At 38.8% G+C, this 15,596-nt stretch overlaps 1 protein-coding gene across 5 annotated transcripts in view; it reads left to right on the top strand.

Annotated features, from left to right (window-relative positions):
• The window catches only part of GLI3 (GLI family zinc finger 3), a 404,554-nt gene that overhangs the window by 305,940 nt on the left and 83,018 nt on the right, over positions 1-15,596 (top strand). For all 5 annotated transcript variants that reach the window (XM_053714572.1, XM_053714570.1, XM_053714571.1 and 2 more), the window contains exon 8: positions 14,482-14,698. In XM_053714572.1, the coding sequence (XP_053570547.1) occupies positions 14,482-14,698 (217 nt within the window). The remainder of the gene's footprint in view (positions 1-14,481; positions 14,699-15,596) is intronic.

The raw sequence follows: 15,596 nt of genomic DNA, 5'->3' as shown, positions 1-15,596 counted from the left end.
TCTAGATACAATTATTTATTTATACTTTAAAAATTATCACAGTAACAGAAATATGATGTTCCGTGTCCCATATTTATGAAATGGTGTAATAGAGGCAATGCATCACTTTAACCATTTCCACTACATCCTGAATTATAGTGAGATACTGGTAAGTTTAATTCACTGCATATGGTCTTTGAGTGCTAACTGATAAAAGTTATTTAGAGTGAGCAAAGAAAAAGAAAAAAAACAACAAAGAAATCTGTATAAGGGCAAAGGGCACAACAATTTGTGTAGAATTATAGAAAGTGTAGCTTAGAAACATATCTGTTTCTGGGTAAATTCCACAGCTGTGACTAAAAATTGGATGACCTTGTTAGCGAGACTGCTACAACGTTTGGCTTTCATTATAAGGCCTGTAATGTTAGTTTTTTTTTTTTTTTAAGTTAGTTAACTTAGCTATTTGAGACTCCACATCCTAATGAAATTACAATGCAGTTCACTGACCCGCATAAAACATGTTTATAGAAATCTATATATCAATCTTTGCTGCAGAACCAAAGTATTTGTTTCCGTGTATTATAGTTCTTATTGTATTGCCAATGTGAAGTTTTTAGACTTGATTAATGCTTAAAGCTATACCCGTTTGTGATCTTCTATAATTCTAGTTTGTTACAGATGTTTAATACTAAACAATACCTAGTTATATCTTTATGTGTATCTGTGCAAAGTGGTTAACATATAGTTAAAGTTCTGCACAGGAGCCACAATGCATTGCTTACTATCTCTGACTAGTTTTCTAAACATAGTTTGTATAGAGAGTTATTCTGTTAACTCACATGACCATCATCTATGATGGACCATATCTGTCATGCCATTGTGATGGAAAATTGGGGGTTGCACATGTATGCCTTGCCATTGGCTTACAGATCTGTTCAGCTATCCCAGTAGTGCATTGCTGCTCTTTCAATAAAGCCTACCAAAAGAATGGCGCAAATTTGATAATAGAAGTAAATTGGAATGTTGATTAAAATGTTATGTTCTATCTGTTCTATCTGAATCATGAAAGAAAATGTTTGGGTTTTATGGCAGTTTGTATCAGTAATGTAACAGAATTCAGACTGAAACATCTTACATTTATAGCGCTAGGGAATCTGTTATTTAGAATTCCTTTTCTAAAATTAAAGTAATTTTTTTTATTATTAGTTCTATTTTTTGTTGTTTTTTGTTGTTGTATTTTTATTAATATTTGCTCATATTTTGTAGAAGAGTCAGAATAATATTTCTCCAACATAGGTGTGTCCGGTCCACGGCGTCATCCTTACTTGTGGGATATTCTCTTCCCCAACAGGAAATGGCAAAGAGCCCAGCAAAGCTGGTCACATGATCCCTCCTAGGCTCCGCCTTCCCCAGTCATTCTCTTTGCCGTTGTACAGGCAACATCTCCACGGAGATGGCTTAGAGTTTTTTGGTGTTTAACTGTAGTTTTTATTATTCAATCAAGAGTTTGTTATTTTAAAATAGTGCTGGTATGTACTATTTACTCTGAAACAGAAAAGAGATGAAGATTTCTGTTTGTAAGAGGAAAATGATTTTAGCAACCGTTACTAAAATCGATGGCTGTTTCCACACAGGACTGTTGAGAGGAATTAACTTCAGTTGGGGGAAACAGTGAGCAGACTTTTGCTGCTTGAGGTATGACACATTTCTAACAAGACGATGTAATGCTGGAAGCTGTCATTTTCCCTATGGGATCCGGTAAGCCATTTTTATTACATAAAGAAAAAAATGGCTTCACAAGGGCTTTTAAGACTGTAGACATTTTCTGGGCTAAAACGATTGATATATAAGCATATTTTATACTTCATAGCTTTGAGGAATTATTTTATTCTTGGGAATTATGTAAAATAACCGGCAGGCACTGTATTGGACACCTTATTCTCTAGGGGCTTTCCCTAATCATAGGCAGAGCCTCATTTTCGCGCCTCTATTGCGCACTTGTTTTTGGGAAGCATGACATGCAGATGCATGTGTGAGGAGCTCTGATACATAGAAAAGACTTTCTGAAGGCGTCATTTGGTATCGTATTCCCCTTTGGGCTTGGTTGGGTCTCAGCAAAGCAGATACCAGGGACTGTAAAGGGGTTAAATATAAAAACGGCTCAGGTTCCGTTATTTTAGGGGTTAAAGCTTTCAAATTTGGTGTGCAATACCTTTAAGGCTTTAAGACACTGTGGTGAAATTTTGGTGAATTTTGAACAATTCCTTCATACTTTTTCACATTTGCAGTAATAAAGTGTGTTCAGTTTAAAATTTAAAGTGACAGTAACGGTTTTATTTTAAAACGTTTTTTGTACTTTGTTATCAAGTTTATGCCTGTTTAACATGTCTGAACTACCAGATAGACTGTGTTCTGTATGTGGGGAAGCCAAGGTTCCTTCTCATTTAAATAGATGTGATTTATGTGACACAAAATTTAGAGAAAATGATGCCCAAGATGATTCCTCAAGTGAGGGGAGTAAGCATGGTACTGCATCATCCCCTCCTTCGTCTACACCAGTCTTGCCCACACAGGAGGCCCCTAGTACATCTAGTGCGCCAATACTCCTTACTATGCAACAATTAACGGCTGTAATGGATAATTCTATCAAAAACATTTTAGCCAAAATGCCCACTTATCAGCGAAAGCGCGACTGCTCTGTTTTAGAAAATACTGAAGAGCATGAGGACGCTGATGATATTGGTTCTGAAGTGCCCCTACACCAGTCTGAGGGGGCCAGGGAGGTTTTGTCTGAGGGAGAAATTTCAGATTCAGGGAAAATTTCTCAACAAGCTGAACCTGATGTGATTACATTTAAATTTAAATTGGAACATCTCTGCGCCCTGCTTAAGGAGGTGTTATCTACTCTGGATGATTGTGAGAATTTGGTCATTCCAGAGAAATTATGTAAAATGGACAAGTTCCTAGAGGTCCCGGGGCCCCCCGAAGCTTTTCCTATACCCAAGCGGGTGGCGGACATTGTAAATAAAGAATGGGAAAGGCCCGGCATACCTTTCGTCCCTCCCCCTATATTTAACAAATTGTTTCCTATGGTCGACCCCAGAAAGGACTTATGGCAGACAGTCCCCAAGGTCGAGGGGGCGGTTTCTACTCTAAACAAACGCACCACTATACCCATAGAAGATAGTTGTGCTTTCAAAGATCCTATGGATAAAAAATTAGAGGGTTTGCTTAAAAAGATGTTTGTTCAGCAAGGTTACCTTCTACAACCAATTTCATGCATTGTTCCTGTCACTACAGCAGCGTGTTTCTGGTTCGATGAACTAGAAAAGGCGCTCAATAAAGATTCTTCTTATGTGGAGATTTTGGACAGAATTCATGCTCTCAAATTGGCTAACTCTTTCACCCTAGACGCCACTTTGCAATTGGCTAGATTAGCGGCGAAAAATTCTGGGTTTGCTATTGTGGCGCGCAGAGCGCTTTGGCTAAAATCTTGGTCAGCGGATGCGTCTTCCAAGAACAAATTGCTTAACATTCCTTTCAAGGGGAAAACGCTGTTTGGCCCTGACTTGAAAGAGATTATTTCTGATATCACTGGGGGCAAGGGCCACGCCCTTCCTCAGGATAGGTCTTTCAAGGCCAAAAATAAACCTAATTTTCGTCCCTTTCGCAGAAACGGACCAGCCCCAAGTGCTACGTCCTCTAAGCAAGAGGGTAATACTTCTCAAGCCAAGCCAGCCTGGAGGCCAATGCAAGGCTGGAACAAAGGTAAGCAGGCCAAGAAACCTGCCACTGCTACCAAGACAGCATGAGATGTTGGCCCCCGATCCGGGACCGGATCTGGTGGGGGGCAGACTCTCTCTCTTCGCTCAGGCTTGGGCAAGAGATGTTCTGGATCCTTGGGCGCTAGAAATAGTCTCCCAAGGTTATCTTCTGGAATTCAAGGGGCTTCCCCCAAGGGGGAGGTTCCACAGGTCTCAATTGTCTTCAGACCACACAAAAAAAAAACAGGCATTCTTACATTGTGTAGAAGACCTGTTAAAAATGGGAGTGATTCATCCTGTTCCATTAGGAGAACAAGGGATGGGGTTCTACTCCAATCTGTTCGTAGTTCCCAAAAAAGAGGGAACATTCAGACCAATCTTAGATCTCAAGATCCTAAACAAGTTTCTCAAGGTTCCATCGTTCAAAATGGAAACCATTCGAACAATTCTTCCTTCCATCCAGGAAGGTCAATTCATGACCACGGTGGATTTAAAGGATGCGTATCTAAATATTCCTATCCACAAGGAACATCATCGGTTCCTAAGGTTCGCATTTCTGGACAAGCATTACCAGTTTGTGGCACTTCCGTTCGGATTAGCCACTGCTCCAAGAATTTTCACAAAGGTACTAGGGTCCCTTCTAGCGGTGCTAAGACCAAGGGGCATTGCAGTAGTACCTTACTTGGACGACATACTGATTCAAGCGTCGTCCCTTCCACAAGCAAAGGCTCACACGGACATTGTCCTGGCCTTTCTCAGATCTCACGGGTGGAAAGTGAACGTAGAAAAAAGTTCTCTATCTCCGTCAACAAGGGTTCCCTTCTTGGGAACAATAATAGACTCCTTAGAAATGAGGATTTTTCTGACAGAGGCCAGAAAATCAAAACTTCTAAACTCTTGTCAAATACTTCATTCTGTTCCTCTTCCTTCCATAGCGCAGTGCATGGAAGTAATAGGTTTGATGGTAGCGGCAATGGACATAGTTCCTTTTGCGCGAATTCATCTAAGACCATTACAACTGTGCATGCTCAGTCAGTGGAATGGGGACTATACAGACTTGTCTCCGACGATACAAGTAGATCAGAGGACCAGAGATTCACTCCGTTGGTGGCTGTCCCTGGACAACCTGTCACAGGGGATGAGCTTCCGCAGACCAGAGTGGGTCATTGTCACGACCGACGCCAGTCTGGTGGGCTGGGGCGCGGTCTGGGGACCCCTGAAAGCTCAGGGTCTTTGGTCTCGGGAAGAATCTCTTCTCCCGATAAATATTCTGGAACTGAGAGCGATATTCAATGCTCTCAAGGCTTGGCCTCAGCTAGCAAAGGCCAAGTTCATACGGTTTCAATCAGACAACATGACGACTGTTGCGTACATCAACCATCAGGGGGGAACAAGGAGTTCACTGGCGATGGAAGAAGTGACCAAAATCATTCAATGGGCGGAGACTCACTCCTGCCACTTGTCTGCAATCCACATCCCAGGAGTGGAAAATTGGGAAGCGGATTTTCTGAGTCGTCAGACATTTCATCCGGGGGAGTGGGAACTCCATCCGGAAATCTTTGCCCAAATTACTCAATTGTGGGGCATTCCAGATATGGATCTGATGGCCTCTCGTCAGAACTTCAAGGTTCCTTGCTACGGGTCCAGATCCAGGGATCCCAAGGCGACTCTAGTAGATGCACTAGTAGCACCTTGGACCTTCAAACTAGCTTATGTATTCCCGCCGTTTCCTCTCATCCCCAGGCTGGTAGCCAGGATCAATCAGGAGAGGGCATCGGTGATCTTGATAGCTCCTGCGTGGCCACGCAGGACTTGGTATGCAGACCTGGTGAATATGTCATCGGCTCCACCATGGAAGCTACCTTTGAGACGAGACCTTCTTGTTCAAGGTCCGTTCGAACATCCGAATCTGGTCTCACTCCAACTGACTGCTTGGAGATTGAACGCTTGATCTTATCAAAGCGAGGGTTCTCAGATTCTGTCATTGATACTCTTGTTCAGGCCAGAAAGCCTGTAACTAGAAAAATCTACCACAAAATATGGAAAAAATATATCTGTTGGTGTGAATCTAAAGGATTCCCTTGGGACAAGGTAAAAATTCCTAAGATTCTATCCTTTCTTCAAGAAGGTTTGGAGAAAGGATTATCTGCAAGTTCTTTGAAGGGTCAGATTTCTGCCTTGTCTGTGTTACTTCACAAAAAGCTGGCAGCTGTGCCAGATGTTCAAGCCTTTGTTCAGGCTCTGGTTAGAATCAAGCCTGTTTACAAACCTTTGACTCCTCCTTGGAGTCTCAATTTAGTTCTTTCAGTTCTTCAGGGGGTTCCGTTTGAACCCTTACATTCCGTTGATATTAAGTTATTATCTTGGAAAGTTTTGTTTTTGGTTGCAATTTCTTCTGCTAGAAGAGTTTCAGAATTATCTGCTCTGCAGTGTTCTCCTCCTTATCTGGTGTTCCATGCAGATAAGGTGGTTTTGCGTACTAAACCTGGTTTTCTTCCGAAAGTTGTTTCTAACAAAAACATTAACCAGGAGATAGTCGTGCCTTCTTTGTGTCCGAATCCAGTTTCAAAGAAGGAACGTTTGTTGCACAATTTGGATGTAGTTCGTGCTCTAAAATTCTATTTAGATGCTACAAAGGATTTTAGACAAACATCTTCCTTGTTTGTTGTTTATTCTGGTAAAAGGAGAGGTCAAAAAGCAACTTCTACCTCTCTCTCTTTTTGGATTAAAAGCATCATCAGATTGGCTTACGAGACTGCCGGACGGCAGCCTCCTGAAAGAATCACAGCTCATTCCACTAGGGCTGTGGCTTCCACATGGGCCTTCAAGAACGAGGCTTCTGTTGATCAGATATGTAAGGCAGCGACTTGGTCTTCACTGCACACTTTTGCTAAATTTTACAAATTTGATACTTTTGCTTCTTCTGAGGCTATTTTTGGGAGAAAGGTTTTGCAAGCCGTGGTGCCTTCCATCTAGGTGACCTGATTTGCTCCCTCCCTTCATCCGTGTCCTAAAGCTTTGGTATTGGTTCCCACAAGTAAGGATGACGCCGTGGACCGGACACACCTATGTTGGAGAAAACAGAATTTATGTTTACCTGATAAATTACTTTCTCCAACGGTGTGTCCGGTCCACGGCCCGCCCTGGTTTTTTAATCAGGTCTGATAATTTATTTTCTTTAACTACAGTCACCACGGTATCATATGATTTCTCCTATGCAAATATTCCTCCTTTACGTTGGTCGAATGACTGGGGAAGGCGGAGCCTAGGAGGGATCATGTGACCAGCTTTGCTGGGCTCTTTGCCATTTCCTGTTGGGGAAGAGAATATCCCACAAGTAAGGATGACGCCGTGGACCGGACACACCGTTGGAGAAAGTAATTTATCAGGTAAACATAAATTCTGTTTTTGGTCTAGATTATAAATAGAACTATCTATAGGTCAGAGTGCGTTCTCTTTTGCATGACCTAGCATAAAGAATAATGCACAAATGTGTTTTTCAAGTGTATGGTTATAAAGCATATTAATGAGGCCAAGGGGTCAATTTAACAAGGGCCTAATGGCGAGCCTTCAGGAGTTAAGACCGCAGCTCCTAAACTCATATGCCGCCTCTGAGGCGGCGTATAGCAATCCGCTCGATCATGTACGATGGGGCTGATTGACACCTCCTGCTAGCGGCCGATTGGCTGCGAATCTGCAGGGGCGGTATTGCACCAGCAGTTCACAAGAACTGCTGGTGCAATGATAAACGCTGTCGGCATTTATCGATGTGCGGCAGACATGGTTCACTATAGCGGATCATGTCTGTCCGCACATATATAAATAGACCCCCAAGACAATAAGTGGTGTGTTAAGTGTTGTGCTCGAGTGTATAGAAAAAAATTATGCTGTAAAATTTAACGATTTTTAAGACCTGAAATAAACCATTATAATTAATAGTTTTCCAAAGAACTACATGAAGAACTCCAGTATTTGTGCACCTTCGGCTTAAATGCACCATCATCATAGCACTCAAGCGAAATCTGACATGAATTTTATTTTGAGCCCCAATAGAAGTCTATTATGTGAGAGATTTAGCGCCAAACATACAGTAGGGATGGGCGAATATTCTGCAACATTCGAAAAGTAAAACAAATTTTTAAACATTCATCCATTCAAATTAAACTTTGAATGTTTATCAAACATTTTAACATTCTAATTTTGAATACTGGTATTTGAATTGTATTTAAAATTTGGTAATATTCGTTCAAATATCCGAATTTTATGTTTATTTTCAAAGGTAAAATCGAAATTTTAAAAAGCTAATTTGAAGTAAGTCAAATCTATTTTGATGTTTTAAAAAAAAATGCATACTGTAGTCAGTCAAATCAGTTAGAAGATTTTTAAAAAAATAAGGATTTTTTTTTTTCAAATATACATTTAATAATCTTTGCATCCCTTTGTTATTTTTCCCCCATTTGATAAAATGTGATGTTCCTCGTTCACGTATGACATTGTTTCCGTGTGTTTTAATGAACAGAACAAGGCAGTTGCACTTTGTAATATATGCTCACTGAAAGGAAGACGGAGCATTAAATCACAGTGTTCCTGTGATGAATGGTTTATACTGTACATTGAGGAATAAATTGAACAAACTGGCATAGAGCTCAATGAACATGAAATCAGCTATTAGAAAAAAGCTTGTGAACAAATTCTGAAGCCGATATGCATCTTTTGATTAATGTCCTATCAATCATCCACAGTGGTTACCTTAGCAGAGTCGTGCTATAATCATTCATGGCTCCTTTCAGGAACTCTGACAAGGACTATACGCTTGTAATAACCGAACATTATTACTGATTTCCTACTGACTCTCGCTGTGAACAATTACTATGTTATCCGTGTTAGAGTTTTGCATTATAAAAATGGGAATACAATGTAAAATGAAAGAAGATTTCTTCAAACACTAGCAACATTCTCTAAGGCTATTTGTAGTAATATTATGTTCAAAACAGCCACAAAAAAAATGCAGCATAGATATATGAATCTAGCAATAATAGCAATATAATTACTCTGAACAAGTCTGGTTTTGGACTGATCTAATTCAAGGAGGCAAAATAATGAAAATCATGGGAAGCATTTTCTCTAACGACGTAATTTTGCTTTAATTATGATGCATATATAATACGAATGTGGTTAAAAGATTAAGTACACTTGCTAAGATTGCTTTTCCATTGTGGTGTGCAAAGTAATTCTGTTTGCTTAACTTCTTGAGTGACAGCATTTTCCCCCCCCCAGGTTGTAAGAATAAAATATGGAAAATAATAATGATATGAGGTCCCAGTCTATCAGGTTCTGTACCCTTGAGTGAGCGCGCCCATGAGTGATCACATGATCATAGTTGTCACCTGGTGATGAATGCTTCTTCATAGGCTGGATAACAATTCACATATCTAAGCTTATTTGGAGTTTTTTTTTCTTTATCTAATATCATAAAAATAATAATGAATAAAACCAATATATACATATTTTAATCTACTACCTTAAAATACATTTTTCACATTTTTATTGGGAACAAGTAATTTTAATCTACATCAAACTAATTATTAAGTAACAAATTTAATAATAATTTAATTGGGGTTCACAAATCTTTATTAGACACTGGAGAAAAATAAAATTGTTTGTATATTTAGATAAATTCAGGATACAATAATAATAATAATAAATAATATGTATACATATTATTTTGTTATTAATGTTATTAATTTTGTTCCCAAAATCTTGCCCAAAATTGAATAATCATGTGAATATGAAAAGGATTGTGCTATTTTAGCAGAATTGTACTGTTAGGCCCTAGGTATATTGGCCTAAAACACTGGTTTTTAAACCTGTCCTCAGGCCTCACTAACAGGCCAGATTTTGAGGATATCTGAACTGGAGCACAGGTGAAATTAGTAAACATAGGTCTAGATTACGAGTTTTGCGGTAAACTAATCCAATCAGCCAATAGGATTGAGCTCGCATTCTATTGGCTGATTGGAACAGCCAATAGAATGCAAGCTCAATCGTATTGGTGTTATTGTAACTTAGGTTAGGTTTTATTTTACAGGTACTTTTGTATTTATTTTAGCTAGGTAGTTATTAAATAGTTAATAACTATTTAATAACTATTCTACCTAGTTAAAATAAATACAAATGTGCCTGTGAAATAAAAATAAACCCTAAGCTAGATACAATGTAACTATTAGTTATATTGTAGCTAGCTTAGGGTTTATTTTACAGGTAAGTACAGGTAGCCCTCAGTTTACGCCGGGGTTAGGTTCCAGAAGGAATGGTTGTAAATTGAAACCGTTGTAAATTGAAACAGTTTATAATGTAAGTCAATGGGAAGTGAGGGAGTTTTGAAATGAAGACTTTAAATGCTAGACAGCATTATAAACCTAATAAAATAATCACACAACACAGAATATATAATTAAACTAAGTAAAATTAACAAAAACATTTGCTAAACAGCATTATAAACCTAATAAAATAATCACACAACACAGACTTCACTTACATTTTTCTGCAAACGGTTCTTTCTATGCATTTCAATCTGGACTGAGTTATAGACAGGAAGATCTTGTTCCTTTGAAATCTGCTCGATAGCTCAGGTCTGGTTAAACTGATTAATTTCAGCTTGCTTGGCTTTGCTGCAACACAAGCAGACAGCTCCACCTACTGGCTATTTTAATAAATGCACTGCTTCTCAATGCTTTTCAATAGCAGTCACATGACTGGAAAAAAATGATGTTATTCTGAATTGGTGTAAATTGATCCGTTGTAAAACGAGGGCCACCTGTATTTAGTTTTAAATAGGAATAATGTAGTTAATGATAGTAATTTTATTTAGATTTATTTAAATTATATTTAAATTAGGGGGTTAGGGTTAGGGTTAGACTTAGATTAGACTTAGATTAGTAACTTTAATATAGTGGCAGCGACGTTGGGGGCGGCAGATTAGGGGTTAATAAATGTAGATAGGTGGCAGCGATGTTAGGGACGGCAGATTAGGGGTTAATAATATTTAACTAATGTTTGCGAGGCGGGAGTGCGGCAGTTTAGGGGTTAATAAGTGTAGGTAGGTGGCGGCGACATTGTGGGCGGCAGATTAGGAGTTAATAAATATAATGTAGGTGTCAGCGATGTCCCATAGGAATTAATGGGGCTGCGTTACTTAGTTTTACGCTGCTTTTTTGCAGGTGTTAAACTTTTTTCAGCCGGCTCTCCCCGGGAAATCGTGCACAAGCTTGTAACACCAGCTCACCGCTGACTTAAGCAGCGCTGGTATTGAAGTGAGATTTGGAGCAAAATTTTGCTCTACGCTCACTTTTTGTCTTTTAAAGGGACACTGTACCCAAAAAATTTCTTCGTGATTCAGATAGAGCATGCAATTTTAAGCAACTTTCTAATTTACTCCTATTATCAAATGTTCTTTATTCTCTTGGTATCTTTATTTGAAATGCAAGAATGTAAGTTTAGATGCCGGCCCATTTTTGGTGAACAACCTAGGTTGTCCTTGCTGATTGGTGGATAGATTCATCCACCAACCAAAAACTGCTGTCCAGAGTGCTGAACCAAGAAAAAAGCTTTGATGCCTTCTTTTTCATATAAAGATAGCAAGAGAACGAAGAAAAATTGATAATAGGAGTAAATTAGAAAGTTGCTTAAAATTGCATGCTCTATCTGAATCACGAAAGAACATTTTTGGGTACAGTGTCCCTTTAACACCTGTAAAAACTCATAATACCAGCGTTGCAGGAAAGTGAGCGGTGACAATAACGTGCAAGTTAGCACCGCACCCCTGTTACCGCAAAACTCGTAATCTAGGCGATGGTTATATTACCTGTTCTCTCCTAAGGTAATCCTGAAAATCTGGCCTGTTAAAGGGACATGAAACATATTTTTTTTCTTTCATTATTCAGATAGAGCATAAAATTAGAAGAATTGTCAAATGTCCGATTAATACTGGAGATCTTGCTGCTGAACTGAACATCATCGGATTATTTCCCCCTTAAAGGTACATGAAACCCCAATATATTTTTTTTTCATGATTCAGATAGAGCATTACAATTTTAATTTTACTTCTATTATCAATTTTGCTTCATTCTCTTGGTATCCTTTATTGAAGGAGAAGCAGTTGTAGCTCACTGAACACATCAGTAAGCCAATGATAACAGGCATATATGTGAAGCCACCAATCAGCAGCCAGCTCCTGAGCCTACCTAGGTTTGCTTTTCAACAAAGTATACTAAAAGAACAAAGCAAATTAAATCATAGAAGTAAATTGGAAAATTGTTGAAAATTGTATGTTCTATCTGAATAATGAAAGGAAAATTTTGGGTTCATGTCCCTTTAAGTTTTTTTTTTTTTTTTAAATCAAAAAAACATTTTCTTGTTGTAACTGTTGATTACTGATCTCGTTCGATCCATGACAGCAAAGCAACCAAGTGGGTTAAATGACTCACACACCGTATTCTCTTATCTTACCTATATCTCATCTATTGCAAAACTGTTTATTTGGGAAGAATTCCTTTTAAAAACACATTATAAAGAGTGGTTTGGCAGTGCCTGCTTGTGCAGCGGAGTCTTTATGTGGTAATATAATTTGCCTTAGAAGTCAACTATAGCCTCAGAAACACAGGAGTAATGAAGTGATGACAGGTATTAGCATGCATAATGGGCTTTAATAGACATTTAATGATGTTAAACTGGAAGAAAGAGAATAGCTATCCCTTTGGAATATCCCCACATTGAAGATCATTGATCACCCGTTTTATAAGAGGAGATTTCAGTCCAAGGTGCACTGGTGGAAATTATTTCAGTGACATTCCTGATGAGCTGAGGCTTCCATCGTTACAAATAAATGAGTGATATGACAAGCTCAGTGTTCAAAACACATTAAGCAATTGATTTTCTCTCCAGTTGTAATGCGATTTGGAGACATATGAAGGAGCTTATACTTCCCCGAGATTAAAGGAGGCGCTACATTCTCCAGATAAAATGCACAAAATCCGACACACACTGCAACCAGACTTATTATTAGCTACATATTTTATTATGTTTCAGATTGTATTTTGTGTCAAAGTAAATATATATCTAAATGTAATTTAATGCTAATTGTCATATTTTAGCGACAGAAGAATCAAGTAGTTATACCATTTCCAGTAAATAAACAATGCTAGCCAATCATAGGGATCCAATGTTTTAAAGTTAATGTTTTGCTTTGTAAGTTAACTCCATTTCTTCCTTACAAGTTGTATTTTATTGTTATTAAAGGGACACTGAACCCAAATTTTTTCTTTCATAATTCAGACAACTTTCTAATTTACTCCTATTATCAATTTTCTTTGTTCTATTGCTATCTTTATTTTAAAAGCAGGAATGTAAATCTTAGCAGCCAGCCCATTTTAGGTTCAGCACCATGGATAGTGCTTGCTTATTAGAGGCTTACAGTTACCCACCAATAAGCAAGCATAACCCAGGTTCTTAACCAAAAATGGGCCTGCTCCTATGCATCCTATAGCAAGAGAACAAAGAAAAATTGATAATAGGAGTAAATTAGAAAGTTGCTTAAAATTGCATGCTCTATCTGAATTATGAAAGAAAAAAATTGTGTTTTAGTGTCCCTTTAACTGAAGTAATAAATATAATAAAAGGTTTTTTAAGATACCTAAGTATGCATTAGGATAGCGGAGATTAAAAGCTTTCCTCTGCAGTTAAAATGTCTTTTTGGTAACCATGAGTAATAACATTAATTCCATCTCATAATATTTGGGCACATATATAATATCAAGGTTTAGTTGTTTTAAAAGTATGAGAATTATTTACAGGTCTCTAGGCAACTCCTGTCTATGAAAAAAAGAGGAACAAAATGCACATAGCTGTGTTTTTTTTGTAGGGTTTGTTTGTGTTTGCCCTAAATAAGCTTTATGCATTCTCACAAGCCGTGGAGGTGTTTTGGTCAGTTTGTGTACTATTCATAAGTTACTTTGTAACAGTTTTTGGAGATCTTACTAGCTTCACTTTAAAACAAGCAGAAACTCTCCCCGTGCTAATGAGTTTCACTGTTAAACAAACAGTGTCCATGAATGGTATTAGGCAGCTGCCCCTGCTATGCTTTGATAGGTGTTTTGTACAGCACTGCACATTCATAAAGGAGTCAATGTATATATAGTGGCGTCCCCATGGGAGGGCACTAGCCCCCCTAGCATAATGGCTGCCTCACCATGTGCCCCCCCCTCCCACAGCGGCTTCCCCCCACCACTCTGCCCAGGCACTGCTGCCGATTAAGCCAGCTCCACCTGCGGCACATCCAATCCTGTCCATGACACACCTGGCCCAGCCATGACACACACAGTTTTTAACACCTACACTCCGTCATGGCTCCACCCACAAATTATTGGTGGGCCTCCTGGAAGTGCCCCTCTCCCAATTAAATTTATGGGGACACCACTGTATATATAGTGGACGTAGAAGCTAAAGGTTATGACATTAATAATCTTATTAGCATGACCCTGCCATCCCCTTGATTCTCTTGGATTAGTGAGTACAACATCAGCTTTTCTTTAGTATGAAAGTAACAGGCATATAAAAAGTATATTCCATAAAAGATATTGTATAATATTCTGTATTTTTGTGATTATTTTAATTAATTATAAACCTTATTTAAAGAGTTTATTTTTCTTATAATGTTTTGCTTTCCTTTTTCTCATTGTAGCCCAGCTCTGAGTTTCACCTACCCCCCCACCCCAGTGTCGCTCCAACAGATGCACCAGACGATTTTAAGTCGCCAGCATAGCATAGGCTCAGCTTTTGGACACAGTCCGCCTCTTCTTCACCCAGCTCCAACATTTCCCACTCAGAGAACTATTCCAGGCATCCCAACTGTATTGACCCCAGTCCAGGTTAGCGTTGGTCCATCAGAGGTGACACAGGTGAGGTCTTTTTGTAAATTCTTTCTCAGTTTTAAGTTATGCTTGAGGACTTTTTCAGTTAAAAATATATATTTTAGGGAATATAAAAAATCTAATAGGTTTAAATGGGACGGAATCATTGCATTATATGTCATCACATATTCTTGCCTGATATTCTATGACATAGTGCATTCTCTAGAGTAAACTTTTTACATGTTAATATTTATGTTTATAATCACATTTATTGTTGGAAACAAATTCAAGAAGGAAATAGTCAATGCTATGGGGCATATTTATCAAGCTTCGAATGGAGCTTGATGCCCCGTGTTTCTGGCGAGCCTGCAGGCTCGCCAGAAACAGCAGTTATGAAGCAGCGGTCACAAAGACCGCTGCTCCATAACCTGCCTGCCTGCTCTGAGCAGGCGGACAGACATCGCCGGAAATCAACCCGATCCAGTACGATCGGGTTGATTGACACCCCCTGCTGGCGGCCTATTGGCCGCGAGTCTGCAGGGGGCGGCATTGCACCAGCAGCTCTTGTGAGCTGCTGGTGCGATGCTGAATACGGCGAGCGTATTGCTCGCCGTATTCAGCGATGTCTGTCCGCACTGTCGGATCAGGTCCGACAGACCTTGATAAATAGGGGCCTCAGTGGCAAAATCATTTTAATTAATTTTCTGTTCTATGCTGTTTATTCACTAATACCCAAATCTTAGTGACTGAGCTACATGTGATATTGGATAAGTTTGCCTGACTTGAGAGTTCTTTACATTGTTGATGAACCTAAACTGTTAATTAAAACATTCCTTCTTCTATATGAATTTAAAGGGACAGTCTACTCCAGAATTTTTATTGTTAAAAAATATAGATAATCCCTTTATTTACCATTCCCCGGTTTTGCATAACCAACACAGTTATA

The sequence above is a fragment of the Bombina bombina genome, chromosome 5 (genome assembly GCF_027579735.1).
Source record: "Bombina bombina isolate aBomBom1 chromosome 5, aBomBom1.pri, whole genome shotgun sequence".
Taxonomy (NCBI): domain Eukaryota; kingdom Metazoa; phylum Chordata; class Amphibia; order Anura; family Bombinatoridae; genus Bombina; species Bombina bombina.
Note: the sequence above shows the minus strand (reverse complement) of the source record. Positions and strands in the feature narration are given on the sequence as shown.